Here is a 27370-nt window from a genome sequence, read left to right as displayed (position 1 = left end):
TCCTGGGCACAGTAATGCCAAGTTCTCTCTGAAGCAGCCAGGGCCACACCCAGGCCTCCTCCCGACTTCTGGGGTCAGGCAGCCTGGCCAGAATGGGAGGAAGCATTTGCGGAACCCTCCCCTGCCTCTGAAGGCTGCCTGAGGGTACCGATGGGGCTGGCAGTGAGTGTGTGCGTGTGTATGCCTACGTGTTTGAGACAGAAAAAAAGTTCTCAGAAAGCCCATGTTCCAGTCTGGCCAGAGTTTGTTTGTTTGTTTTGAGGGTTTGGAAATGGGGTAGAGGGAAGGAAGAGGAATTAAGGGAGAGCAGGACCCAGGGCAATGGTTTCCATGAATACCAAAGATATTTATGTGGCTACAGAATGGTGGGAGAGGCGGCAGGGGTTGGTGCTGGAGATGCTAAAAAGTTGAGGAAATGAGGAATTGAGGGGTAACTGATGACTCCAGCACCTCTGTGGTCTGTATCTTCCCATCTAGGATTTTATTCCCTTCCTTTCTTCAACTTCTGAGGTTGGAGCTTTCTCTTTTGCACAGTTTGCCAAGAAAAAAAAAAAAAAGAAAAGAAAAGGAAGGAAGAAAGAAAAGTGAGCCCCGAGGCCCAAGGACCCAGCCATAATTATGGAGTGTTTTTTTTTTTTTATTTGGGGCCTGAGAGCAGTTCCTTCCAGCACCGCCAGGTGGGGGTGGAGCAGAACGAAAAGCCTCTGGCCGGCCATTGATTCTGCTTGAGGACCAGGGGTCCGCTGGCTTGCAAGGCCTGTCCCCAGTCACCCATCCCATCCTGCAGAGCAGGCTAGTCCCCTGCATGCCACCACCCCCCGCCCGCCACCTCCTCTTCTCCAGGGAGGACAGCTGGGCCCAAAGAGGAGTTTGGAGCCGAGTGTCCATATGGCACTGGATACTGGGAGGTAGAACTCTGGGAGGTGCTGAAGGTGGGATCCAGGGGACCATGTAGGTAGCCCTTGGAGAAAAGGGGTTTGGGGATTTAGGTCTCAGGGTGGAGAAATGATCCTTCCCAGTCCTCCTCAGACCACAGCACAAAAGGTCAGCAAGTTACTCCCCACCCCAACCCCACAGGGGCGTAGAGACCCCTGGGGGATGGGAGCTGCTTGGCCCAGATGGTCAACTATCTTAATAGAGTGTGGGAGGCCAAGGAGGAAGGGCAGAGCCTGTGGGCAGGATATGTGGCCCAACAGAATTCTCTAGAACGCAGGCTCTGCAATTATTTCAGAGTCATACCCAGCCCTGAGTGCAGGACTGTAGAGCAGGAGGGCCCCCAGGAGAAGGCAGAGCCCAGGCAGAGCTGGGGGCCAAGTGAGAGAGACAGTGGGGCAATATTCCTCTTGGCAGAGAGCCTCCCAGGCTTGTGGGACTGTTCTGGACGGGGAGTCCCAGCCTGTCCTGAATCAGAGCAGCCGAGCCTCCGGAACCCGGGCCGCTATCCAAGGCCTCTCTGCCAGCTGGGCTGCTTCAGCTTTCAGCCTAAATCTGCTAGGAAGGTCAGCAGGGTCCCAGGAGCCCAGAAAAGAGCCCGCAAAGGCAGTCCAGGCCCTTCTGCCTAGTGTGTTCAGTAGCTTGACTGTTACCTTTTCGTAAAGGATTTATGCTCTTCAAGCACTTTCCCAGAGAGCACTTCATGTACTGCTCTAGCAGATAATTACTGAAAAGGTAGTGTAAAGTGCTGGCTTAAGTGTTCAGGCTTCGGATTCAAAGAGACCTCAGTAAAAATGCCAGCTGCTGAGCTTACTAGCTCTGGGGCCTCTTTAACTTCTCAATTTGTTTTCTCATCTGTAAAATGGGGATGATGACATTTATGCCTGTGGGGTTACTGTGAGGATGAAATGAACTGCTGCATATGAAGGGCTTAGCAGAGAGCCTGCCATTGTGATTGGAGTGCAGTTTAGTACCTCTCCCAGCTACAGCTGGTATGGGGGTGGTGGGCAGTATCAGGCCCCTAGGGGCTGACTCCCAGCACATCCTGAGCAAAGTGTCCAACCTTCACACCCTGCCCAGATAGCATCTAGACCAGGTTATCTTTTGCAGAGATCAAGGAAAGAGCCTGTGACTACAATAGCACATTGAAGCTTCTCTTTCTTCCACAAACAGCCCCTCCGCTCCCCATAGGTCAAAGCTTGTCCATCTTTATGTCCCCATGTAAAAGAGCACATATACTTGTACACACAAGCACAAACGTGTGAGCATGGGCTCATACATGCACACACAATCATGTTCTTACACACCTGCACACATGCGCAAACCCATGAGCATGTGCTCACACCTGCAAGCACATGTGCAAACACAGGAGCTCATGCTCACATCTGTACACACATCTGCCTCCTTGTCCAGGCACCCTATGACTGTATGTCATGGGACATGTCCAGGATGAAGAATTTGCATATTGTCTGGTAAGCACAGCCCTGTCAGGAGTCCAGCATCAGGTTGCCATGGTTACTGGTCAATATGCAAATTTCTGGTTAATAGGACCTTCCTGTGACTCAGTGGTGCCACTCCACCCTCACTGAGTGGCAGCCAATGAACATAATGAGTGGGAAGATCTTCTCTTTGCTGGGGCGGACACAGCCATAGGCCCGTCATGTTCCATCCCACGCTTCCCAGTGAGAAAGCTGCCTACCCAGTGACTGGCCAAGCCCTCAGTGACCCCACCAATCATGCCAGCCACCACTCTAAACAGTACTGGCCTTTGACTCAAACAGGAGGCCAGTTAGGAGCCCTAGAAGCTGCAGCTGCTACTATTCGGTTCCCAGAGGAGTGACACAGAAGAAAACACTTAAAGAGCTTTGGGAGCCCTGCTCACTTCTCCAGATGGTCATTGTCCTCAGCAATACCCAGCCAGGCCTGCCCAGAAACTCAGTGGGCAGGAAAGCCATGGCTTAGCACCAAGGGACCAAAGGATCTGGTCTCCAGTCTCCCTTCTGCCTCCTAATTTGCTGTGTGACCTTGGGAAAGTGTCCTAGCATCACTGAGCCTCAGCTGCCTCATCTAATACAACAACCTCGTCGGAAAGTGGGGCCCAGACCAGCTCTATGAACCCAATCCTCTTTGCGTCCCAGGTGTTGTGGTCAATCTGGGCTGTTCTCTTAGGGCAGCAGGGCTAGATATCCAAATAATGTGAGCTCTCCAGCTGCCTGAAGGGTCCCTGGGCCACAGCATTAACTACTCAGTGAGAGGTGTGCCAGGGTTCTTTGAGAATTGTCAAGTTTGTGCTGTCTACTCAGCACGCCTGACCAGCCCTGGGACACCCTGGAGAGGAGTGGACAAACTATACTTAGGGCAACTTTTTCCTGCCTCCAAGCAGTCAGAGTGGGACTGCAAAGAAACCAAAACGTCCAGCTCACTCCCCAACCTGGGATTTAATAGCTGTACAAGAAGGGCTTGTGTCTGGAAGGGCTAGGAGTAATGAATGCTTCATTGGTATGGTCTCTGCATGGAACTGGGGGGTTGAAGCCCCAGGATCTTCCTCCAGGCTCTTTAGTCAGAGCCATCACAGTCCCTGGCTCAGAGCCACCCTGCTCTCCCGCCCTTTTCCAAATGCAGAACCGTCTGGAATCCCTATCAGGAAGTAGACGAGAGGTCCAGGGACGGATAATGCGTAGGACTTCCTGCAGATTGCCACGTGCTCGCCTTCCTCCGAGGCAGATGATAATATCAGACACAGTGTCACACCCTCCGTGGATCTAATGGAGCTGACTATGCACCTGGGGAAGCCAGAGAGTCAGCAAATCCAGGCTAGGAGGAGCGGGGCCCTGCACGCGTGCTGAGCTCGTGCCTTCCAGGCTAGTTCACATCTTCCTCTAGCTGTGTGCAAGCACTTTGGACAGACAAGGAAACAGGGATTATGGCTTACCCACATCCACATAGTGAATTAGGGATGAAACTGAGACTCCAGGCCTGTAGACCGATGCTGGCTGCTACATTAGAATGGTAGGTGAGCTTTTTAAAAATACTGTTGAGATTTCTGGGCTCCCACCTCAGAGCCAGACTTCCTCAGTCTGGACAATTCAGAAGCTCAGCCAGGTTTGCAAACCTCCTGGGATCCTATGCCCCAGCCTGATGCCCACGTAACAGATAAGAGACTGAGACTTAACTAGATTGGTGTCACTCAGGGTGGCACAGCAAGCAGTAGGTCAGTGCAGAGCTGACCCTTGAGTCAGGGTCCTTTTATTTAACCGTTCAATGATGTGGGGGTCTCCATCACAGGGTCCTGAAATCACACATTCAAAACACGATCCCACTTCCAAGACTGTCATTTGTCCACCATTTGAGGAGCTCAGACATTCTACAAGTGAACCCACTTGTCTCTTCCTGTGAATTGCAGTTTGCTCTTCTTGGTAGTGAAATCAGGCTCAGGCACCATGACTCAGCCCTGTAGGCTTCTAGGGTGTTGGGGTGTCAAGTAGAGAAGTGACCTGCTATCTGGAGCCTCATCCTCTTCCTCTTCCTCTTCCTGCTCCCTCCCACAGACTCTGAGGCTCCCCACCCGGGCTCCCAGTAGGTGGACAGGCCAGCTTGGCCTGTGGGGCAGAGCAGGGACATGGGGCAAGTCTGGGGACCTCATGCCTGCACTCTGAACAAAAAAAAAATAGGGCCCCCAACAAGGGAGCTGGGCAAGCTGTCTGCAGGAAGGCTTGAGAGTTGAGAGTGCTGAAGGCCTGGCACTGACCGCTGGGAGGAGCAGGGGAGCTCCTGAGACCCCACCCCCACTTACCTTTCCTCCCAGGGACATTTCCCAACTGACTCTTATGCCTCTGCCTCCCCACCAGGTACTAACCCCACAGCTCATCTCTAAAGAGCCTGCCCTGCCTGCTGTTTCTAACATCTCCTCTCTCTACCCTCCTTGGGGCTCTTGGGGACTGGGTGTCAGGGAAGGAGCTCAGGAGGCTGGGAGGGGACACTACTAACCTGCTTTCACCTCGCAGGCTGGCTGCCCGGTGTCTGAGGAGTCCTGACCAACGTTTCTGTCTCTCTCTCTCCCCCTATCCCTGTCCACCTGTCTCTCTCCCTCCACCCCTCCCTTTCTGACCCTCCTCTCTTCTGCACTGCCAGAGCACCTTGGATTTGAATTAAAGGGTATGAAACCTCTGTGTGTCACTCAGCACCATCTGCGTGGCCCCTCTTCACAGCCTCCGATGCCATGTGTGCTGAATGTTTGGTTTCCTTTCCAAATAATGGACAAGGGATGATTCCAAAAATCTCTCCTGGCCCCATCAAGATGTCCTATCATAAACTATGTTGATTTACAAGGAGATGAAAGAAGCTCACGAACAACAGGGCACTCAGGGGTTCGGACCGTGGCCCTCAGTGTACAGTAGCATCCCTCACATAGGGGAGATCTATTGCTAGGAAGGCTCAGAGGGGAGGGTCCTCTCCTGAGCTGAGTGCAGCCCCACAGGCTGGCTGGACAAGAGACAGGCCCCACGTGTGAACATGGCCCCTCGAAGGGCTGGTGTCCAGGAACCACAGAAGCCTGCTTTCGAGAGTTGTGCAGAGAGGCATCCCTTTCCATTTGACTTCAGTCTTCTTTCCTTTCCCCATTTCCATGTCCATTGCTTTTCATCCTGCACCAGGCCAGCAGCTGATAACTCTATTTGCCTCTGTCCCTTCCCTGTGTCTGTCTGCCCGGCTTTGCCATCTGCTTGAGGCTGTCATTCCCTCCATGATCTGACCCCACATTGGCAAGACCAGCCGGGGTCTGGGTTGGGCTGGCCTCTAGGATCTGCCCCTTGTCTCTCAGCTCAGAATCTTAAATGTGTCCTCTTGCCACCTGCTACTACCACCCTCTGGCCCCTGGAAGACTCCTTGGGCTAGAAGGGACTTTAAGGGGTTAGTGTTTCTGGCTCTCTGGCTTTGTGCCGGGAGGCTCATCCATAGTCTCAAGTGTCCAGGCATATGACAACAGGAGAGAGGCAGGGGCTCAGAAGGTGGGGGCTGCGGTGGGGTGGGATCTCAGACGTAGTACAGAGCCTACCATTATGGAAAGGCTGCTCTCATGGCTGATTTGGGGAGGCCTCCTAGCACCACCACCTATCCTCTATCAGCTGTTCTCAGTAGAAGATAGATTGCAAAGCGTGTGTGTAAGAGTGCATCCGTCTATAGCAACTGGCTGTGATGGGGTGGTGGGAGAGGCATTGAGTCTATGTGGGGTCTGTGATGGTGGCAGGGTGCACAGGGGTGAATCTGCAGGTACGTGTGTGTTGTTGAGAGTATATACCTTGTGAGGTCTCTCAGGGCAGGATTGGCAGCAGGTGGGAGGGGCTGTGGAATGCCTTTGTGTCAAGGGTTGAACATTGTGCAGGTGGAACTGTGAGTGCGTGGAGATGAGTATGAGTGTGCACAGATGTCAGTGTCTATAAGGCTGGTCTGTATATTCACCCACTCACCAATGCAACAAACATCTATGGAACAGAATTTACCCGACACACAGTCCCTGCCCTCCTGGGCTCACATTCACAGGTGACAAGCAAACAGGAAAGACATCAGGTGGTGTTCAGTGCTGCACAGAAAATAAAATGAGGTAATGGGATAGTGCCTGGCTGGAGTGGGGTGCTAGTGTAGCTTAAGTAGTCAGGGAAGGCTTATCTGAGGAGGTGACATCTGTTTTAAGACCTGATGAAAAGTGGCCAACCCTGTAAACAACCAGGGGGGAGTCCTGCAGAGGGCGGCACAGCAGGTATAGAGATCGTGTGGTTGGAGTGGGCTTGCCTTGTTCAGTGGATGGAGAGACTTCCTGCAGCTCTGAAGCACAGTGAACACAGGGAGAGGACCACAGATGAGATCCAAAAGGAAGGCTGGGACCAAGCAGCCGGGGGCCTCAGAGGCCATGGTAAGGCTTTGGGTTGCATTCGAGTCGCAGTGGGAAACCGTCTTGAGTTTCTAAACAGGGGAGTAAAATGATCTGCTTTATGGCTGTAAATAAATGTAGCTTTGGATGGACAATAGCCTGGGCTGGGGGCAGGGTGGGGAGGAGTGGAAGCAGAAAGACCCGTCAGAAGGTGACCATCTCCAGGTGAGAGGTGACACCATCCTGGACTAAGTTGGAAGCAATGGAAATGGTAAGGCTCAATCAGGATCTACTTGGGAAGAGGAGCTGCGAGGACTTGCAGCTGGATCTGGCATCAGGGTAGGTGGGAAGAAAGGGAGTAATCAAGAATGAGCCCAAGGTGTGGGCCCTGAGCAACAGGAAAAGTGGTGCTGCACCCATGAGCTGGGAAGAGTTGAAGAAGAGTTTGGAAAGAGGGTAAGGAATCAGGGGTTCTGTTTGGTCATGACCCTTGGATGCATGAGTCTGGAACCCAAAACGGCCCAAGCAGGATGCAACTGATTAAATGCCTGCAGAGAAAAGGACATGAATAGCAAGCAGAAAGGGAACACAGATGACTCCAATAAGAAAAATGCTCAACCTCACTCATGAGTGAAATGGAAATAAAAACTACACTGAGACAGCACAGTTCACCCCCTGGAATGGCAAACTCAACAAGTCTGATAACAGCATGGAGTGAGGGGAACCAGTCCTGTCATCCATGTCTGATGGGACAGAGGCTGCCAATGGGTGCAGATTCAATGGAGGGCCATCTGGCACAATCAGACTTCAGGGAGCAGTCAGGGCAGGACATATAAATTTGAGAGTCTGCAAATAGATGGTATTTAAAATCTGAGTCTGAGTTAAATCACTAAGGGAGAGAGGGCAGGTGCAGGAAAGAAAGAAACCTGAGGCCGGGCGCGGTGGCTCAGCCTGTAATCCCAGCACTTTGGGAGGCCGAGACGGGCGGATCACGAGGTCAGGAGATCGAGACCATCCTGGCTGACACGGTGAAACCCCGTCTCTACTAAAAAATACAAAAACTTAGCCGGGCGAGGTGGCGGGCGCCTGTAGTCCCAGCTACTCGGGAGGCTGAGGCAGGAGAATGGCGTAAACCCAGGAGGTGGAGCTTGCAGTGAGCTGAGATCCGGCCACTGCACTCCAGCCTGGGCGACAGAGCGAGACTCCGTCTCAAAAAAAAAAAAAAGAAAGAAACCTGAGCCCAGGCCCTTCTACCTTCCCAGCCAGTAGAAGAGATGAAAGCATGGCTAAGACAGAGACAGGTCAGCCAGTGAAGTAGGAGGGAGAGAACCATTCCAAAGCCCAGGGGGAGTGGGCCCCAGAAGGAGGGGATCAGCTGGGAAGGAAGCAAGTGACCTCAGGACTTGGTGGCCTGGAGGTTGTTGGTGCCTGTGACCAGAGTGGTCTCAGAGGAGTGATGGAGACACATGCCTGACTGTGAGGCAGGTGAATGGGGCGTGAGAGCTAGAGCCAGGGCTGTGGGCACAGAGCCAAGAGATGGGGACCTAGGGTGGAGGTCTGGTTGTTTACAACTCGATCCGACTGTGTGTCAGTGGGCATGGCCGTGTGTATGCACCTATGGCTGGAGTGTGTTAACTCTGTGTGTGTGCATATGTTTGTGCAGGTGTGTGTGTGTGAGTGAAGGGGTCTGTCTGTGAATCAGATAGGCATAGTTAGAAATATCTGTGTGTCTGGAGGGTTTGTAGCCCTGGGTGTTTCCTGGTGTGTACACCTTTGCCGCAGGATATGCTGCAAGCCCAAGAGGTTAGGGACATTTCCCAGGGCTCCGCCAAGGCATTGAGGTCCAGCCTCCACTTCCCCCTGAGCTGGGAGGAGGGCACAGTGTGGAGGGACAGCCAGCAGGTGTGGTGTGCAGGGGTGGGGTCTCTGGGCTGTAGCCTTGACTATAGCTAGCGCTGTCACCTTTTACTTTTCCTTCCTCCTGGCTTTCTCTGTTTTAGAAGGATGGGGGTTGCCCCAGCAGCAGCAGAGGGTAAAGAGGACAGTTGGCCTTTGGGAGGGCTTTGAGGCCCAGCCTAGCTCAGCTCCTCAGCAAGGGTGGGGTCTGTTCCTTGCACACCAGTACTTTCCTAGATGCCAGGGGTCCATGGTGCCACTGGCGGGCTTCTCACAAGCAGAGACAGCAGGCCTGGTGTGGGCCAGGGCCACACCCTGACCAGGCTGCAGGGATAGACAAAGGCATTGCCATGATCACTACCATGAAAAACAACTCCTCTTGGCCCACCAAGGTTCTTTGCAGCTTCCAGACCACTGTGGAGCACGGCAGGGTTGCCTGCCAGACTGGGCTGTCCTCCCCTGCTCTACAGCCTCGGGAGCTTTGCCTCCACTCCATCCCTTCCCATTCCCCTGCATTTTCCACTCATGTGCTCTGGGCAGGCATGGGGCTTGGGGAGGGGAACTCAGGGGGAGTTGTGTGTGACCAGATCCGTGGGTGGGCGGGAGCTGTGGGAGAGTGGAAGGCAAAAGAGAGCGTGCAGGAGGGAAGGAACTGGCTGGGGAGAGAAGGAATGGAAAGGAGCTGGGCAGGACCTGAGCTGGGGAGAGCCTATGGCTTTGGGGGCAAAGGGGTCTCTGCACCACTATCCCCACTGGGTCTGCCTCCTGCCCCACCCCTCACATCCCCCCTACCTCTGCAGAAGCCGAAGAGCTGTACCAGAAGAGGGTGCTGACTATCACGGGCATCTGCGTGGCTCTGCTGGTCGTGGGCATCGTCTGTGTGGTGGCCTACTGCAAGACCAAGTGAGTGTCAGGCACTCGGGCTGGGGACAGGCCAAGCCAAGGGATGGGCTTCCAAGAATGTTTGTGAAGGAGGCTCTCCTCCCCCACTCCACTGGAGGCCTCTACACCCTCCTAGGCCCCAAATACCCCTCAGGGGCCTCTGCAGCTGGGTAGGTGTGGGGCCAAAGAAGTAGAGGCAGAGGGTTGGGGAGACAGGCCCCAGGGCACTGACGAAGAATGGTCACGAGCACAGGGTTTGGAAGAAGACAAATCTGGGTTCAAATTCAGCTCTGCTATTTCCCATGTAACCTTGAGCAAATTGATGGTTCCTCATGGGAATGATCCTGGTATGTACCTCAAAGGACACTGTGAGGACCTGAGCAGGAGCGTGCAGCTGACCCCACAGGCTCCTGGAGCAGGCGCTCTGTCAAGTGGGCAGGCACCAGGTAGTGTTGTGGAGGAGCGCAGAGAGGACAGCTGCATTCCCAAAGAAAGACAGATGCCTCAAAGCACTGCCTGACCCCACCTTGGGAGCAATTGACACAAGAGGACAGAGAAGGCGGGGTTGGGCCCCCTCTGGGCAGAAGAGAGGTAGGGGCAGAACCTTGGGGCAAGGAGAATAAGGGAACAGAGAGGGAGCCGGGCAGTACAAGCTAAAAGACAGCACAGATGAGGGTCAGCTGTACTCCCGGAGCATGAGCAGCCCAGACTAGCTGGAGCAAAGGGCCAGGGACGGGAAAAAAGAGGGCATGAGTCTAAAAGGATAGCTGGGACCCAGATGGCACCATAGGGCCTTGGATGCCGAGCTAGGGTGCCTGGGTTTATCCAACAAAGGCACATCTATAGCCTTTGTTGGGTAAACCCAAACTCCCTAGCTCGGCATCCAAGGCCCTGTGACCTTCTGATGTACTGAAAGATGACAGGTGTGTAACAACTGTTCATATCTGGAAAGCAAGGGTCTGGACTGGACAGAGCTAACATTCTGGGGACTGAGCCCCTGGTCTGGACTCATGCTGCCCCATCTGTGGCATCTGAAGTCCTGCTGGCCTTGTCTTGAATGAATCCAGGACCAGAAAGTCTGGAGGAAGGTGAGGAGGGAGTTGGGGCCCAGTGAGCCCAGAGGAGACTGGGCCCAAGAGGGAAAACTGAGTCCAAGAATTGGAGAAAAAGCAAGCCGCCTGTCCTGCCCCCAATGCATTTACTCACTTCTTCAACAAACATTCATTCAGTGCCTGCTGGACACCAGGCCCTGCCTCAGGTATATGGCCGGTGCTCTGAGCAAGTGGTCCAGTGTCATGGGACACCTTATAGAGGCACCTAACCTTGGCTGGGGAGCAGGAAGGGTTTCCCTGAGGAAGCAGCATTTAGGCCAGGGCCTGAGAGGTAAACAAGAGTTAGCATGTGAAGAGGAGAGATATTCCAGGTGAATGGCCTGGCATGCGCAAAGGCCAGGAGGCCAGAGAGGGCAGGGCATAGTGGGGGATCAGAAACAAGCTCACCACAGAGGCAGCTAGCTGGGGTGCTGGGTGGGCAGCGAGAGACAGGGCTGGGAGAGAATCAGGACACTAAGGCCCAATAAAGGGGTTTTATTTTCATTTTTGCAAGTACTTAGTAGGTGTATATGTTTATAGGGTACATTAGATATTTTGAAACAGGCATGCAATGCATAATAATCATATCATGTATTCTATTCATCCCCCCAAGAATTTATCCTTTGTGACCTTGAGCAAACTGATAGGTCCTCATGGACATTTGTGTTACAAGCAATCCGGTTATACTCTTTTAAATGTACAATTAAATTATTATTTACTATAGTCACCCCATATGCTATCGAATACTAGGTCTTTTTCCTTCTTTCTAACTAGTTTTTGTACCCATGAACCATTCCCACCTCCCTCCCAACCGCCCACTTCCCTTCCCAACCTCTGGTAACCATCCTTCTACTCTCTATCTCCATGAGTTCACAATGAAGGGTCTTAAACAGGGGAGGGACATGATTAGATTTAATATCAAATAAATTGAGCATTTAATATGTGCCAATCTGAAGTAGTCCCACAGGCCCTGACTCCCTAGCCACAGCACCCATTTTATTTTCTTCATGGCACGTCATTGAAAATATCTAGTTCATTTCTTTGTTTATGTGTTAACCATCTGCTTCCTCTACTGGCCTGCAAGTTTCAGGAGGATGGATTCCCTATCTACCTATCTATCTGCTCTGCTCCAAAACAGTGTCTGGCACATAGTGACAACTCAATAAATACCAAATGAATGAATGAGGGAGAGAGAGAGGGAGTCAGCACTGTGCTTGAATATTTCATATACTTTTAATCATCAATAGTCTTTGGAACAGATAAATGATCATCCTGTCTTATAGATGAGGAAAGTGAAACATGGAGAGCTTAAGTAACTTGCCCGGGGTTGCATAGCTAGAAAGGAGCGAAGTTCTACTCTCTGGGCAGAGCCAAAGCTCACTGCCACGACGCTCAGGTCCTGTTGGATTCAGGTGGTGGTGATGCTGCAGGGCAGCTTGAGTACAGGGAAGAGCAGTAGCCATGGCCGCCCTGGGCAGGGGGAAAAGCTGTTTCCCTAGGGAGATAGCTAGGGAAGTTCATCGTTGGCAAGTGGGGGGAATGCCAGTCTCACCTTCCCTTCCCTTGTGCAGAAAACAGCGGAAGCAGATGCACAACCACCTCCGGCAGAACATGTGCCCGGCCCACCAGAACCGGAGCTTGGCCAATGGGCCCAGCCACCCCCGGCTGGACCCAGAGGAGATCCAGATGGCAGATGTGAGTGGCTTTCCTGAGCCCCCTTCTGAGCCCTCAGTGGACAGCCAGCCTTCTCATGCCCCCTGCAAGGATGGGTCAGGGCAGCAGCCAGCCTGTCCCATGGCCAGCCTTGCCTGCTAGGCACTGCCTCATCAGGATGGCTGGCCTTGCTTTGCTCACTTCCATAAGGAAGGGGTGGGGGTTGATTTGCTGGAGCCATCGCTGCCCCAACATCAAGTCACTGTCACCCAGTGGGTCTCCCCAACCAGGAGCTCAGTCAGTGCTCATCACTTCCCTGTCCCCAACAAGAAAGAGTTGATTTGGTCCCCAGTCACTAACTCTCACCCAACTCTGTCTGTTCCAGTATATTTCCAAGAACGTGCCAGCCACAGACCATGTCATCAGGAGAGAAACTGAGACCACCTTCTCTGGGAGCCACTCCTGTTCTCCTTCTCACCACTGCTCCACAGCCACGCCCACCTCCAGCCACAGGTAGGCACCACCAAGGCCCATGGAAACTTGTAGACTCAAAAACTTCATCGGGCGCAAAGTGCCCACTTACTCCGACATCCAGAGCTATTCAATACCCTCCCCTGAGTTTGCCACAGGAATCACAGCACATCTTACCCCCTCTCCAGAACTGCAGAGGCCAGTCCACACAGCACAAAGGCTCAGACAGCTCAAAAATAACATGGCTGGCTCCCTTCTTCCCTGGGAGTACCAGGAAATAGTCAGGGCCCTCACATACTGGCCCCTGGGGCTGGGCTTCTGAGCTGGGTAGCTAAGGACCACGGTGGTGGTAGGGTCCCAGACAGGAGGTCTAAGGTAAGGCTGGGGGGAGGCTGGTTGCAGGGAGGAAAGAAATGGGTCTCTGCACATTACAGCTCACCCATGCATGGGACCCCAGCCCTCCTTCTTCCAATACTGGGGTTGGGCATTTGCAACAATCCACATCACCCCAGAGTGGAGAAGGGCATTGAGCTAAGGGAGCTCGAGGTGGAAGAGGAGCCAGGGAGGTCCATGGAACCACACCTGCTGGGCAGCCCTGCCCCTTCCTGACCCCTCGTCTCACCCCATCTGGCTTTCCCAGACACGAGAGCCACACGTGGAGCCTGGAACGTTCTGAGAGCCTGACTTCCGACTCTCAGTCGGGGATCATGCTATCATCAGTGGGTACCAGCAAATGCAACAGCCCAGCATGTGTGGAGGCCCGGGCAAGGCGGGCAGCAGCCTACAACCTGGAGGAGCGGCGCAGGGCCACCGTGCCACCTTACCATGACTCCGTGGACTCCCTTCGAGACTCCCCACACAGCGAGAGGTCAGTTCCTACCCCCTGGCCTATGCCCAGCCCACTTAGCCAGAGGGCTGGCACCACTGGCCCAAGGCTGACCCTTAGGGCCCCTCAGAAACACTCCAGAGAGTCTAATCTCCATTTTTCAGATGGGAAAACAAGGTCCTGGAAAAGGTGAAATGGCCTCCTCAGAGCCATCAGCATGTTAATGACAGACTGGGACTAGAGTTGGGCCAGTGGACCCTGGTGGACAGTGACCATCTAATTTAATTGTCCTCCCAGGACACTTTTCACACTAGAAAAAAGACATTATTAATAGTTACACTGGAACATCAAGAACAAACAGGGAGCTGGGTGTGGTGGCTCACACCTGTAATCCCAGCACTTTGGGAGGCCAAGGCGGATGGATCACCTGAGGTCAGGAGTTTGAGACTAGTCTGGCCAACATGGTGAAACCCCTATCTTTACTAAAAATACAAAAATTAGCCGGGCATGGTGGCACATGCCTGTAATCACAGCTACTTGGGAGGCTGAGGCAAGGGAATCTCTCGCACCTGGGAGGCAGAGGTTGCAGTGAGCTAAGATGGCACCACTGCACTCCAACCTCAGCAACAGAGCAAGACTCTATTTAAAAAAAAAAAAAAAAAGAACAAACAGGGGCTATTCTGGACAAACCAGGATACATGCTAGAAGCTCCATGTCCCAGCAGGAACAGAAAGACATGAAGATGGAGTAGAATGAAGAGTGGCAGGGGAGATTGTCTTTGAGGACACTGACCAGCACAAGATGGACATGAGCCAAGAATGATGGCAGGCCTTGGCAGTATCAGCAACAAGGTCCCACAGTTCAAGGCCTTGTTGGGTTCCTAAGCAGTGGATGCAGTAAGAACCACGAAACGCCCCTTCTTCCCTGACTCCAAGCCAGGAGTCACAAGGGCCAGCACCCCTGCCACCTTGCTCAGCCCTGAGTGGTCCTCAGTAAGTGGGGTCTGTAGGAGGCGAGCAGGGAAAGATGAGTAGTACTAAAAACTCCAGACCAGGGAGTGGGGAGAGGAGCAGATATTCCCCTGCTCTCAACTCAGCCTACTCCATGCCAGGCCCTGTGCTGGGCAGGCCTGCCTGGAAATCCAGAAATGGCCTGCCAGGTTCCTGCTCCTGAGGAGCTCCTAGTCACAGAAACAAACCAAGGAAGCTTACAGCAGCCTATGGAAAGTGCTAAACATGACACCACAGCAGGGCAGAGAGACCCAGTCTGACTGTAGGCTCTGGGAAGCAGCCAGGTGTTCCAAGCCCAGCTCCACCTGTGTGATTTGGGGCAGCCCGATCACCTCTGTACCTTGTTCCCTCAGCTGTAGAACGGGGAGAACAATAGCTACTATGCATGGTTCAAGTGAAGGCCACCTGAGATCATGTGCACAGAGCTCTTTGCCTCATCCCTGGGATGGAGCTCATGCTCACTAGGTGTAGCTATTTATCAATCATAACCACAGCAATGAGACTCCTTAATGGGTGGTAGGAAGGGGAGAGGCAGGAGAGCAGGAAGAAAGCATTCCAGGCACCAGGAACAACTTGAGCTATTCCAACAGAGGCACTTAAGAATAGGGCTGATGAGTGAGGTGCCTGGAACAGGGTGGGCTGTAGGGAGCAGAGGAGCTGGGCCTGAACAGGCAAGCTGAGGCCAGAGAGACTGACCCTGGGTGGGTAAACAGGAAGACCTGCTTCAGCAGAGCTGTGACTTTACAAGATTGCTCTGGGAACTGCATAGAGTGAAGGAGGAGAGACCCTGGGGTGGACCCAGGTGACCACATGTGAACAGCTGGGCCCAGGATGGGGTGGAGACTGTGCTTCCAGAGAAGGGAATGGGTAGGGCTTGGTGGTTAATTAGATGTGCCAGTGGGAGCGGGAAGAGGGAAGAGTCAGGCAATGCAGAAAAAATCATAATGGGGACTCCAGGCTGGTTCCAGAGAGCAGTGAGGTGCCCAGCTGTGCAGTTTGGAAGGGAAGCATGGAGGTGGGTGGCCCCCGTCCTGAGGTGACAACGGTGGGGCAGAAGGCTGATGGGCTTACAAGGGGGATGTGAGCACAAAAAGGGACAGGTACCCGGGATCCAGCCTGGAAGATATTAGCAAGGCCAGACTTCTGAAGGAGCTGGTGGTGTGGGGATGGGTCTGTAGCCACAAGCAGAGACACCTCAGTGGGATTTTGGTACTCCCCGAAGCAGGTTTTGACTTCACTATAAGAAGGAGTATTTCCCTCACTGGAGCCATCAGGGCATGGAAGGAATTGCCCTTGTGGGGCAGTGAGTCCAGGTCACAGGGGTATCTGAATGGGGACTAGTGGCTTCTGGAATTGGGCAGTATGAGTCCTGGTTCCTGCCTAGCCTCAAGTCACATCCCACCTCTGCCACTTCGTGGCTGTGTAAATCCTGAATAAGTTACTTAAATGTTCTGAGTGTTAGTTTCCTGTGTGTAGAATGGGACTGGCGGAAGGGTCTTACAGAGCTGCCGTACTAAACCAGATGGAACATGTACTATACCCCAGTGTGAGCCTTACCCCCTTGACGGTGAGCATTCCCACAGCAAGTGACCATTCATGGAAGCTCACCCGGGTCAGGCACAAGGGCTAACACATCCCCCGATACATCATCCCAACAGAGCTATGGAATGAACACCATGGTTACGCCCGCGTAACAGATAAGGAAACCGAGGCTCGGAGAGGTTTAGGAAATTGCATAAGGCCACTGACGGTTGCCGCCGTCATTCTTGCAGGCGGGGTCTCGGGCAAGGTTAAGGCAAGTCTATGTCCGCCCCTCCCACCCTACCCCACCCCCAACTCCCCCAACCCCTCCCCCGCCCGGCCTGGCCCTGGCCCATGCCTCTGCCTCTCCCCGCAGGTACGTGTCGGCCCTGACCACGCCCGCGCGCCTCTCGCCCGTGGACTTCCACTACTCGCTGGCCACGCAGGTGCCGACTTTCGAGATCACGTCCCCCAACTCGGCGCACGCCGTGTCGCTGCCGCCGGCCGCGCCCATCAGTTACCGCCTGGCGGAGCAGCAACCGTTACTGCGGCACCCGGCGCCCCCCGGCCCGGGACCCGGGCCCGGGCCCGGCGCAGACATGCAGCGCAGCTACGACAGCTACTACTACCCCGCGGCGGGGCCCGGACCGCGGCGCGGGACCTGCGCGCTCGGCGGCAGCCTGGGCAGCCTGCCCGCCAGCCCCTTCCGCATCCCCGAGGACGACGAGTACGAGACCACGCAGGAGTGCGCGCCCCCGCCGCCGCGGCCGCGCGCGCGCGGCGCGTCCCGCAGGACGTCGGCGGGGCCCCGGCGCTGGCGCCGCTCCCGCCTCAACGGGCTGGCGGCGCAGCGCGCAAGAGCGGCGCGGGACTCGCTGTCGCTGAGCAGCGGCTCGGGGGGAGGCTCGGCCTCGGCGTCGGACGACGACGCGGACGACGCGGACGGGGCGCTGGCGGCCGAGAGCACGCCTTTCCTGGGCCTGCGCGCGGCGCACGACGCGCTGCGCTCGGACTCGCCGCCACTGTGCCCGGCGGCCGACAGTAGGACTTACTACTCCCTGGACAGCCACAGCACGCGGGCCAGCAGCAGACACAGCCGCGGGCCGCCCCCGCGGGCCAAGCAGGACTCGGCGCCACTCTAGGGCCCCGCCGCGCGCACCTCCGCCTCGCCCGCCCCACTGTCTTTAAGGAGACCAGAGACCGCCTACTGGAGAGAAAGGAGGAAAAAATAAATAAAAATATTTTTATTTTCTATAAAAGGAAAAAAGTATAACAAAATGTTTTATTTTCATTTTAGCAAAAATTGTCTTATAATACTAGCTAACGGCAAAGACGTTTTTATAGGGAAACTATTTATATGTAACATCCTGATTTACAGCTTCGGAAAAAAAAAAGAAACAACAACAAAAAAAAAAGAGAGATGGGCCAATTTTTTGACTCTTTAATAGAAACCTATTTTGTGGTGCCTTTTGCTGTACGCTCATCTGGGGCTCCGGGGGAGAGGTCTTGGTTGCGGGGTGCTGGGAGTGACAGCAGGGAAAGAAGAGGCTGCGGGGTTCTGGTGGGGGCGAGGGTGGGGGGCCGTGAGGGGTTGGCCCTGAGGAAGAACTGAGGATAGAAGTAGCTTTGCTCCCAGGCAAGAGCTGGAGTTCCCGACCCCTGGGAGGAGAGGACCAGGACCCTAGGCTTGGAGCTGGAGCTGGGGTAACTTCCAGGGGGAGATAAAGACACAGCTACCGGAATGGGGAAGCCCTGGCTACTCACAGCTGTTAGAGGAGGAGGGCAGAGAAAGGTCTCCCCAAGAGCCTGGGCCCAGGGAGGTGGCAGCTCTGCCAGGGGCCCAATGTTGGCGGCTCCTGTCCCCCACAGCCTCCAGGACGCCCCTCCGTCCTCTGCAGCACCTTTGTTTACAGGTCGTCTTTTCTATTTTACACCTGCATGTCCTTTGCATTTCAGATTCTTTAGATTGGATGCATGGTCACGCTGGGACCGAGAAGAGCCACTCGACAGTGTATTCCCCTTTTAGCAATAAAGTAACACCATTTCCTTCTCACAGGCTGCCTCCCAGCCCCCAACCCACCTGTGACTTCCACTCGTCTCCAGTCCTGCCCTCCCACCCCCAAAAACTGGATCCACTGCTAATTTGTCAAAAAGGTAATTGTTTAAAAAAAAAAAAAAAACCCAAACAGAAACAAATGGGAATCCTGTCCTGAAATGTCTGAACACCTGACTGTCGACACTTGAACATTTTTATATTATAAATAAAATCAGAAATAACTCCTGTTTGACTGTGTGTGCCTAGCCCCAGATGAGGAGGGAAGTCAGAGCACAAAGTCCCATGGTGGATGTGGATGATGCTGGCCTGGAGGTTGGAGGGGGCCAGGGCAGTCCCTGGAAGGAAGTGACCCTCTCTCCAGTCTCTCCGGCCCCAGCTCCCAGGACAGACTCCAACCCTCCTCCCACTCCCAAGAATATTTACAAGGTGTCCCCCCAGCTGCTGGGGAACCTGGCCAAGGGACTGACACAAATTGCTCTGCTTCAAACTCAGCGTTGGAACTCTGGCCCAGTTCCTGCCCCGGATCTATGGGCCGGACTGAGACAACAGTTGCCGGCCTAGGTGGGTGAGGAGGGATGGGTTGTGGGGTTGGTAGTAGCACAGCCGAGGCAGGGTGACCACTGGACCCTGAGGCATGTCACAGGCAAAGTCCGGACATGCAAAGTGGCTTGACAGCTGCCAGGAGGACCACAGCTGCTGCAGCTCATAAGCCCACAGGGTGTTGCTCTTTCCCCAACTTTATAACCCCTCAGAGCCAGGCCTGTCTAAACCCGCAGCCCTGAGGGAAAGTACATGATTTCAGTATGGAGAAGGCAGATGGAGGCCCAGGGTTCAAAAGCCTTTCCCCTCATCAACTGATTTAGTAAACCAGTGTCCGGCACCGGAAACTATTCGGTTCCAGTCAGACACACGGACGTCTTCCACCCAAACAGCCGAGGTGGTTGGCATGCACACTTGCCTACGCCTGTGTGTTTGTGTGGGTGTGGGTGGGTGTGAATCCCCCTAGGATGTGTGTAGTCAGAGACCTACAGGTGGGAGGGACAGAGAGGCTGCGGGTTGAGAGGGCTTCGGCATCAACAGGGCATAAGTTCAAATTCCAGCTCTGCGCCTCCTAGCCGTGTGACGTCTCTAGGCCAGTTTCCTTGCTGGGAAATGGGTGATGCAAATACCTATTCCAAAAGGTTGCTGTGGAGATTATAAAGTACAGTGCTGATGCTGGCACGTGATAGATGTCTATTACATGGCTGATTTGATGGTGGTGATGACAATCTCCTGTGCCTTGCATCCTTGTATCACACAGCCAGAGTGACAGAAACTAGATGAGAGGGAGGCGATGGAGAAAAATAAAGAACAAACTGAAGTTATTGTATTCATTATGGGGACGCTGGGAAAAAGTACCTGCTACAAAAAATTTTAAAAAGGAAAATAATGAACTCAATCCTGCATAAACCTGCAACTCACTGGCCCTTCCCGGCCCCCTTCTGTTGATCTCATCCAGGCCCCGCTGCTGTCTCTGGGTTTGTGGTCGGCTTTAAAATTCTCTGAGAGCCAGTTATTCTTCTATGTGACCTGTGGTTTCTGTAGGATCCCAAATTAACTCCATATGAACTCTTGGGGAACCCACTGACCTTTGTCTGATCCAGCTCATTGTCCTCATGTGACCTTTCCGAGGGCTCTAGGTTGCTGTTGCCTTCTAAATTTTAGAGTCAGAAGCTACCCAATGAGAACACCAATCTCTATGTGGCCCTCAGTTGATTCTGAATGACCTCTTGGTGAACTCACCAACCTTTGCATGAGCATCAGGTACCTTCATTATATGCTCTGAATCCTACAGTACCTGCCATACGTGCCGAGAGTCCAAGGCCAGAACCTAACAGAGTTCTTTCCTCACCCGTCATCCACCCATTCATTTCCCAGGTATGATTAGGACCCAGGAACACATGTGGCCAGAGAGGCCCCTTCTCCACTCTGCCTCTCAAACCTCTGCCTTGGGAAGCCTTCCCAGTGGCCTTTCAGGACGAGTCGCAGTCCTGTCAAGCTACTTCCCTACCACCGCACCGTCACTGGAACATATAGGACGACATTCAGGCAGCTTCCCAAGTCAGCGGCTTCGTCCCCACTTTCCCAGTTCTTTCTTTCTCTTCCAGGTCATTTTTTGGCTTCTCTTTCCAGCCCCTCCCAGAGACCCAAGTGGTAATGGCAACTGCCTGTTCTCCCCACGAAACTGTGAGCCCCATGACGACCGGCAGTCAAACTTCCTCCCACCACCATATTCCCATCACCCTGCCCAGCGTGCAGCACACAGTTGGCCCTCGTTGAATGAGAGGATGAAGGCGCAAGAGACACCGTCCTCAAGGGACAGCCCCCAGAAGTCCCTAAGCCCGAGGCCACTTCCCAGGACCACCAGGTGGCGCAAACCACTTATTGTATGTCACCAGTCCTGGATTTGGACAGTCCTAGAAAATGGGCATGTTGGAGACAGCAGTTGTGCGGGGTGAGGATCCATTCGAATGCAGGAAGAAATATTAGAACTTTGACTTAGATTTATTTTCATCTCATCTTTTTTAAATTTCTATTTTTGTGTATGTTTTATAATGTACATGATATTTTAGTACAGTAGTACATGTATATAATTTACAAATAAATAATTATACAATTAAGGAAGTGAACTAAACTTTTTTTACTGATGGGAGGCACAACCCGTGCTCAGGAAGCACATCTGTCCACAGCTGCCAGAGCTCCCGGCTCTGCTATCCACTCACCCACCCTCGGGAAGTGAAGGGTGGGACACTGACCCCGAAAATCACAGGACTTCTGAGGCAGCGTGGAGAAAGTACAGAGAGCTCTTTTGTAGTGCCACATTGCGTTTTCAATTTCATTTAAGTGAACATTTACTTCCTCTGAGCAAAACGAAGGGGCCAGATGGTTTGGTTCTAAAACACACTTCAGCTGATCCAACTTAAATAATCAGAATTTAAATCACTACATCTCTCCACATAATCAAAAGTCCCTTGCCTCAAATGTGAGTGGGCCTGTAAAGTTAGATACTTAGTTGCAAGCCTGGCTTATTTTATTAACTAAGTATGTTACCACTGACGCCAAATTGCTGGCCAAACTACAGTAATCTATTTAAATAATAGAGAGGATTCGCTCTTCATAGCCTCACTGAATGTGCCATCACCCCCACCCACTTGTCAGTTGGAAAAATGCAGGGCTTAAAGGTGCTAGCTAATCCGTGATCGTCAAGTGGCAAATTTCTCCACTCTTCCCAGATGCGGCCTTGGCTAAGCCTTTCTGATTCACTAGACAAATGAAAGAAATAGCGACAGAAAAACAATCAGTAACTTGTCATTCCACCTTTTCCCACGACCAAGAATTAATGACTTCCATAACCGTCCTCCGACAAGCATCTTTGGGCTTGTTGACAAGTGGCCATTTGTGAGGCAGAGTGTCTTTTATTCCTATAGCAGTAGATCTGTCCAAGAGGCCACCTCTGGAGCTCAGAGACCTGGCAGCACCAACATAAAGACCCAAATATAAACAGGGCTGTGGTCCCATCCCACTCACACCCCAGGATATCCATGGGACAAATGGGGCGGTGCATACACGTTCTATTTTTTCCAAAAGTATCAACTGTAAGAGCAGTGTAAGTCACAGGTCAGCTGGAAGAGGGAAAAACAGGGCAAGGGAGACCAGCACTGCCTCCCCCTTCCCTCCTAGGGCGTCAGGAATGCCAGGGGCCAGGTGCAGCCATCCTTCCTAACAGGGGAAGCTCCAAAATAGGCTTTTCCTTTATCTGATTTCATCCTCTAACTGATTTCAGTTCCAAAACCATCTTTCAGGGTTTCCTTATGTATACATTATTCTTATAGATGTATATTTGTGTCTGTATAAAAAGGAGACAGTGTGATCTCAATGGATGAAAAGAGGTGGACGCACATGTGAGTGGAGTCAACTTGACACTGAAAGGGCACAAGCCTGGGTCCCAGATTATTGTGATGTGAGGCAGGAGACCTGGGCATGGTTCTGGAGGCTGCTGGGAGGAGGGAGGAGAGGATGGTGCTGGTGGTCTGCAGACCTGCTGCTGGTCAACTCAGAGGAAGGAAGAGGAGAAAGGGTGGGGTTCCAGCTGAGACCTGGAGTCAAGACCTGCCCTCACACACAAGAAGATGAGAGGAGCTTGATGAGAAGAGAAAGACCTGGGAAGACAACAGCCCTTCCAGCTTCTCCAGCGAGGTGGTGTCTAGAGCATGCACACAACTGGCCTACAAAATGAGGCTCCATGGTGGAGAGGAAAACAAAGGCCGGGGAGAGGGTCTGATGCCCAGAGATGCCCAAGGACGCAAGGAGATCAATGCCACAAACGGCATCTCCATCTCTTGGGCCCACAGGTTTTCTGCACCCCTCTGGCTGCCCATCAACTGACTGGAGCTTGGTCCGAGTGGCCCCTGGCTGGAATTGTGCTCACCAACCCCACTGGGGACATCTGCCCATCCTGGGGTCTGCACATCCATGTCAGCTAAGTATCAGGCCCAGTGGCATCCTTTGTGGTTTTGCTGCCAGTCACATGGCCCTGGCTGAGGGCAGGACTTGAGTGTGTCTTCCGGAGAGAAGGGTCATCCCCTTCCAGAGTGGCCAGCCGGGCCTCAATCCGCTCCAGATCATCTGAGCCCACTTTGATTTTCACAGCCAGGAGGTGGATATAGGTCTCATAACGGCTTTTCTGGGGAAAGGCCAAACACAAGGTCAAAAGACAACAAAAGAGGAGAAAAGTATGTGCACCTTGTATGACAAAAGACTGATTTCCTCAATATGCAGACAGCTTTCACAAATCGTTAAAAAGAAGATGAACAGTCCAATTAAAAAATAAACACGGGACATGCACATAAACTTCATTCATAATTTGAAAAATCCAAATAATTGGCAATGATTTCTTGGATATGACACCAAAAACCCAATCAACAAAAGTAAAAATACACAAATGGGACTACACCAAAATTTAAAACTTCTGTACATGAGAGGATACAGTCAACAGAATGAAAAGGCAACCTACAGAATGGGAGAAAAATATTTGCAAGTCATATATCTGATAAGGGTTTTGTATCCAGAATATATAAAGAACTCTCAGAATGCAACAACAGAAGACAATCCAAATTTTTTAAATGGGCTTGAATCTACATTTCTCCAAAGAAAGCATACAAATGGCCAACAAGCACACGAAAAGGTGCTCAACATCATTAGTCATTAGAGAAATGCAAGTCAAAACCACAGTGAGGTATCAATTCACACTCTTACTACTATCAAAAGAGCAGAAAATACATGTTGGTGAGGTTATGGAGAAATAGACAGAACCCTTGTGCTCTGCTGGTGAGAATGTAAATGGAGCAGCTATTATGGAAAGCTGGTAGTTTATCAAAAAGTTAAAAATAAAATTGCCACATGATCCAGCAAGACCATTTCTAACTATAAACCCAAATGAGTTGAAAGCAGGGTCTTGAAGGGATATTTGTATACCCATTTTCATAGCAGCATTTTTCACAATAGCCAAAAGATGGAAGTAAGCCAAGTGTTCACTGATGGATGAACGGGTAAACAAAATATGGTGTATACATACAATGGAATATTATTCAGCCTCATCCCACTTATGCCTAGTGTTCCATTATTGGAACGTTGGAGTTACTGGAAATAACTCATGGGAGTTATTTATATCATACTGCTCAAGGTCATCTCCAAAGTCTGATTTTTCATCAAAAAAAAATTTGACCTCCAACATAAATAGGTTAAAAAGAAAGGAAATTCTGACACACACTACAACATGGATGAACCTTAAGGACATTATGCTAAGTAAAATAATTCAATCACAAAAAGACAAATTGTGTATGATTCCACTTAGAGTAATCAAAATCATAGAGGCAGAGAGTAGAATGGTGATTGCCAGGGACTGAAGGGAGGGGAGAGTAGAAAGTTATTATTTAATGTGTACAGAGTTTCAGTTTGGGAAGAGGAAAAAATTCTGGAGACTGGTTATACAACAATGTGAATAGACTTAACACGGCTAGCTATACACATGAAGATGGTAAATTTTATATTACATGTCTTACTGCAATTAAAATGTTTTTAAATCCAAATTAAAATAGTAATGAGGCTAGGTGTGGTGGCTCACACCTGTAATCCCAGCAGTTTGGGAGGCCAAGGCGGGTGGATCACCTGAAGTCAGGAGTTCGAGACCAGCCTGGCCAACATGGTGAAACCCCATATCTACTAAAAATACAAAAATTAGCCAGGCATGGTGGCACGTGCCTGTAATCCCAACTGTTCAGGAGGCTGAGGCAGGAGAACTGCTTGAACCTGGGAGGCAGAGTTTGTAGTGAGCCAAGATCATGCCACCGTACTCCAGCCTGGACGACAGAGTGAGATTCTATCTCAAAAAAAAAAAAAAAGTAATGAGATACTAATTGTTAAACCTATCAGGTTAGTAAAGATTAAAACGTTTTGCAATGCCCAGTGCTGGTGAGAGCATGGAGAAATAAGTACATTCACAAATTATTAAAGGGGTTAGAAATCAGGGCAAACATTTAAGAGGAAGGTTTGGCAGCATCTGAGGGCCTTCGTCTGAGCTTCAGGCCCTCACCCCTGTCAGGGAAGGCTGGCACCCTGGAAGGACTGGGGACTAAGGGTCGGGGACCCTGTTCCCTGCCAGCTGCCACGTGAGCAAGCCCCTTTATCAGTAGGCTTCACCTCCCCAGTCTCACATCAGGCCAGACAGGAAGGAGAAAGAGCAGGGCGCTGGGCTTTGCAATCCAGCCCCTCAAGGCTCACCTCGAAGGTGAGATAGTGCTCCTTCAACCGGTACTCCTCGGCCTCCTTGGACTTGATGCCCCTCTCGACTGGGTGACACCTGTGTTCGGCCAGCTCCGCAGTCAGCTGTCTCAACTTATTCTCATGAGACCGCAGTTGCTCCTCCTGGGAAGGCAAATCATGGACTGTGAGGCCTTACTCTCAGGATGTCACGGAGTGGCTCAAATCCTGTTCTACCAGGAGCCGCTCCACCAGAGGCAAATGAAGGCCTAGCCAGGGTCACCAAACTGTGGTGATAGAGCCAGGCTCTGGACCCGAGGGCATGCTCCTTCTCCCACCTCCCTTCCTCCTCTCGCTGCTCCCATCAGCATCAGCTTTCCTTGATGCCCCCTAGCTCGGGAGACAAGAGATGCTCACGCTTATATGTGGACATAGACAGTCCCTGACACAGACACACAATGACCCACACACACAACCCAGCTCACATGCACTCCCATGCGCACACACAAACACCCCGGACCAAGGCCAGCCTGGCCCAGCTATCCCCTGCTCCTTATGATACACGCGTTCTCTTACATTCATGCCCAGACACACACAATGGTCACAGACCCAGGATCACACCTGGTGGAGTGACAGGCAGAGACACTGTCACTGATGGGCAAGCGCACACACATCCCACCCACTACAGGACAGCCAGGCCCCCTGGTGCTGTGTGCTCATGCGTACATGTGTATGAGTCACCACCTGTGTGTTTACACACGTGAATGTGTGTGGTGTGTGCACGTACATGGTGTACGTGCATTGCACAGAGGTTCTGGGCAGAAGCAGGAGCCCAGGAGCTCAGTGGGGAGACCCAGGACAAGGCCTAGTGGGAAAGACCACTGGCAAAGAGGAAGTGTGGGGCTTCCGCTGCCCTCTACCTTTCAAGCTCTGGGCCACCATTTCTCCTGTCCTCTCCAAAGAAGCCCTGAGAGCCCGCAGCATGGGTGAGCTGGGTTTTCTAGGATTACAAATAAAACATTCAAGGATAGGTGAGGGCAGCAAAAGAGCACTGAATGAAGAGTCAGCCAGGTGTCACCTGTGTGAGCTCCCTGTGACACAGTCTCTTGCATTTGTGCCCAGGTGCACACAAGACCACCAACTCTCAGTCACATCCACAGGGATGCACTAGCAGAGAGGCAGCTCCATGCCAACTGCCACAGCCACGGCCCCTGTATGACGTTTCTTGGTCTCCCCATCTGGACGTGGGGGTGGGGTGCATGGGATGGAGAGAAGTGTCCTTCTCTGGTGTCCTTCAGCCCAGGATCACCCAGCCTAGAGACAGAGCTGGGGTGGGGCTGCTGGATGGGGGCCTGGGCTGAGGATGGCAGCCTAGGGAGGCAAAATCTTGACCCAGGAGCATGTACCTGGCAGAGGCGGGTGGTGCAGGAGGGCAGCAGGGGCCGACAGAACTTCTTCATGGAGCTGACAGCGGCTGGGAAGGCTGGGGCAGAGAAGATGGCTGCCACCAGGTTGATCCTGAGGATCCAGGACAGCATTTCTTCCTTGCTCCTGGGGACAGGACGGGGAGAGAGTGCTGGCCTCTCACACAGGACTCCCTGTCCCCTACTCAGCATCACATACCCAGCACTGGGCCTGTCACTGAGAAGGCACCAGTACCTCTAGATGAGTGGGTAAAGGGGAGAGGGAGGACGCATGGGGGCTGGATGGGCCTGGCCAGAGCTATGCAGGGAGCTCCCTTTCTATCCCAGCTCCCAGGCACACCGGGATTCTCATGTGAAAATCAAACTTCCCAGGTTCACAGCTAGTGGCCCTGGAGTGAATGGGTGGGAATGACCGTGGACTGGGGATCATCAGAGGCAATGGCAACTGGGCGACCCTCACAGTCCTCCTGCCCTCCCCTGCTGCCTGCCCAGCACTGGCACTGTGATCCTGAGGCCTCATCCACCAGCCTGCCTCCTTGCAAGCTCATGTGCACTCCAGTCTCAAGTCATAGGAAGGCGAGAGGTGGTAGAAGGACAGCCTTACAGGTTACCTGGAGGGTGCATCTTTCCCACATTTAAAGCGAAGGATGATTCATAAAGATGCCACCTGCCCCACATTTCAGACTCCAGCGCACTCAGCAGCCCCTGCAGGGCTGTTAAACACAGTTGCTGGAGCCATCCCAGAGTTTCGGGTTCAGTAGGTCTAAGGCAGGGCCAGAGAGACTGCAAGTGATGCTGAGGGGAACCACACATTGAGAACCGCTGCTTTGGGAGGACCCAGCTGTCGGTCTGGGTCATGTGGATACACATGCTCTGTTGCTGACTCATGGGAAGGAGAGGGGTTGTGTGCTGCGTCACTGCAGCCCTAGGCCGCAGGTGGGAG

General features: G+C 52.6%; 2 protein-coding genes across 6 annotated transcripts in view; one reads left to right on the top strand and one right to left on the bottom strand.

Moving 5' to 3' along the window:
- NRG2 (neuregulin 2) overlaps positions 1-18430 on the top strand; it is a 200619-nt gene extending 182189 nt beyond the window's left edge. The window contains exons 6-11 of one of the 2 annotated variants that reach the window (XM_003900192.5): positions 5065-5088; positions 9496-9598; positions 12240-12363; positions 12707-12834; positions 13433-13660; positions 16526-18430. In XM_003900192.5, the coding sequence (XP_003900241.1) occupies positions 5065-5088; positions 9496-9598; positions 12240-12363; positions 12707-12834; positions 13433-13660; positions 16526-17291 (1373 nt within the window). In that variant the 3' untranslated portion in view covers positions 17292-18430. The remainder of the gene's footprint in view (positions 1-5064; positions 5089-9495; positions 9599-12239; positions 12364-12706; positions 12835-13432; positions 13661-16525) is intronic. The other variant, XM_003900189.5, reaches the window with a different exon arrangement.
- PSD2 (pleckstrin and Sec7 domain containing 2) overlaps positions 5201-27370 on the bottom strand; it is a 70359-nt gene continuing 48189 nt past the window's right edge. For 3 of the 4 annotated variants that reach the window (XM_017959943.2, XM_003900188.4, XM_017959944.3), the window contains 3 exons: positions 26410-26554; positions 25025-25168; positions 20731-22928 (listed from right to left, as the gene is read on the bottom strand). In XM_017959943.2, the coding sequence (XP_017815432.1) occupies positions 22725-22928; positions 25025-25168; positions 26410-26554 (493 nt within the window). In that variant the 3' untranslated portion in view covers positions 20731-22724. Of the gene's footprint in view, positions 6892-9487; positions 9587-20730; positions 22929-25024; positions 25169-26409; positions 26555-27370 lie in introns of those variants that run through there. The other variant, XR_001903811.3, reaches the window with a different exon arrangement.

This window comes from Papio anubis, chromosome 5 (assembly GCF_008728515.1).
Source record: "Papio anubis isolate 15944 chromosome 5, Panubis1.0, whole genome shotgun sequence".
Lineage (NCBI taxonomy): Eukaryota > Metazoa > Chordata > Mammalia > Primates > Cercopithecidae > Papio > Papio anubis.
This window is presented reverse-complemented; position numbering and strand designations above follow the sequence as displayed.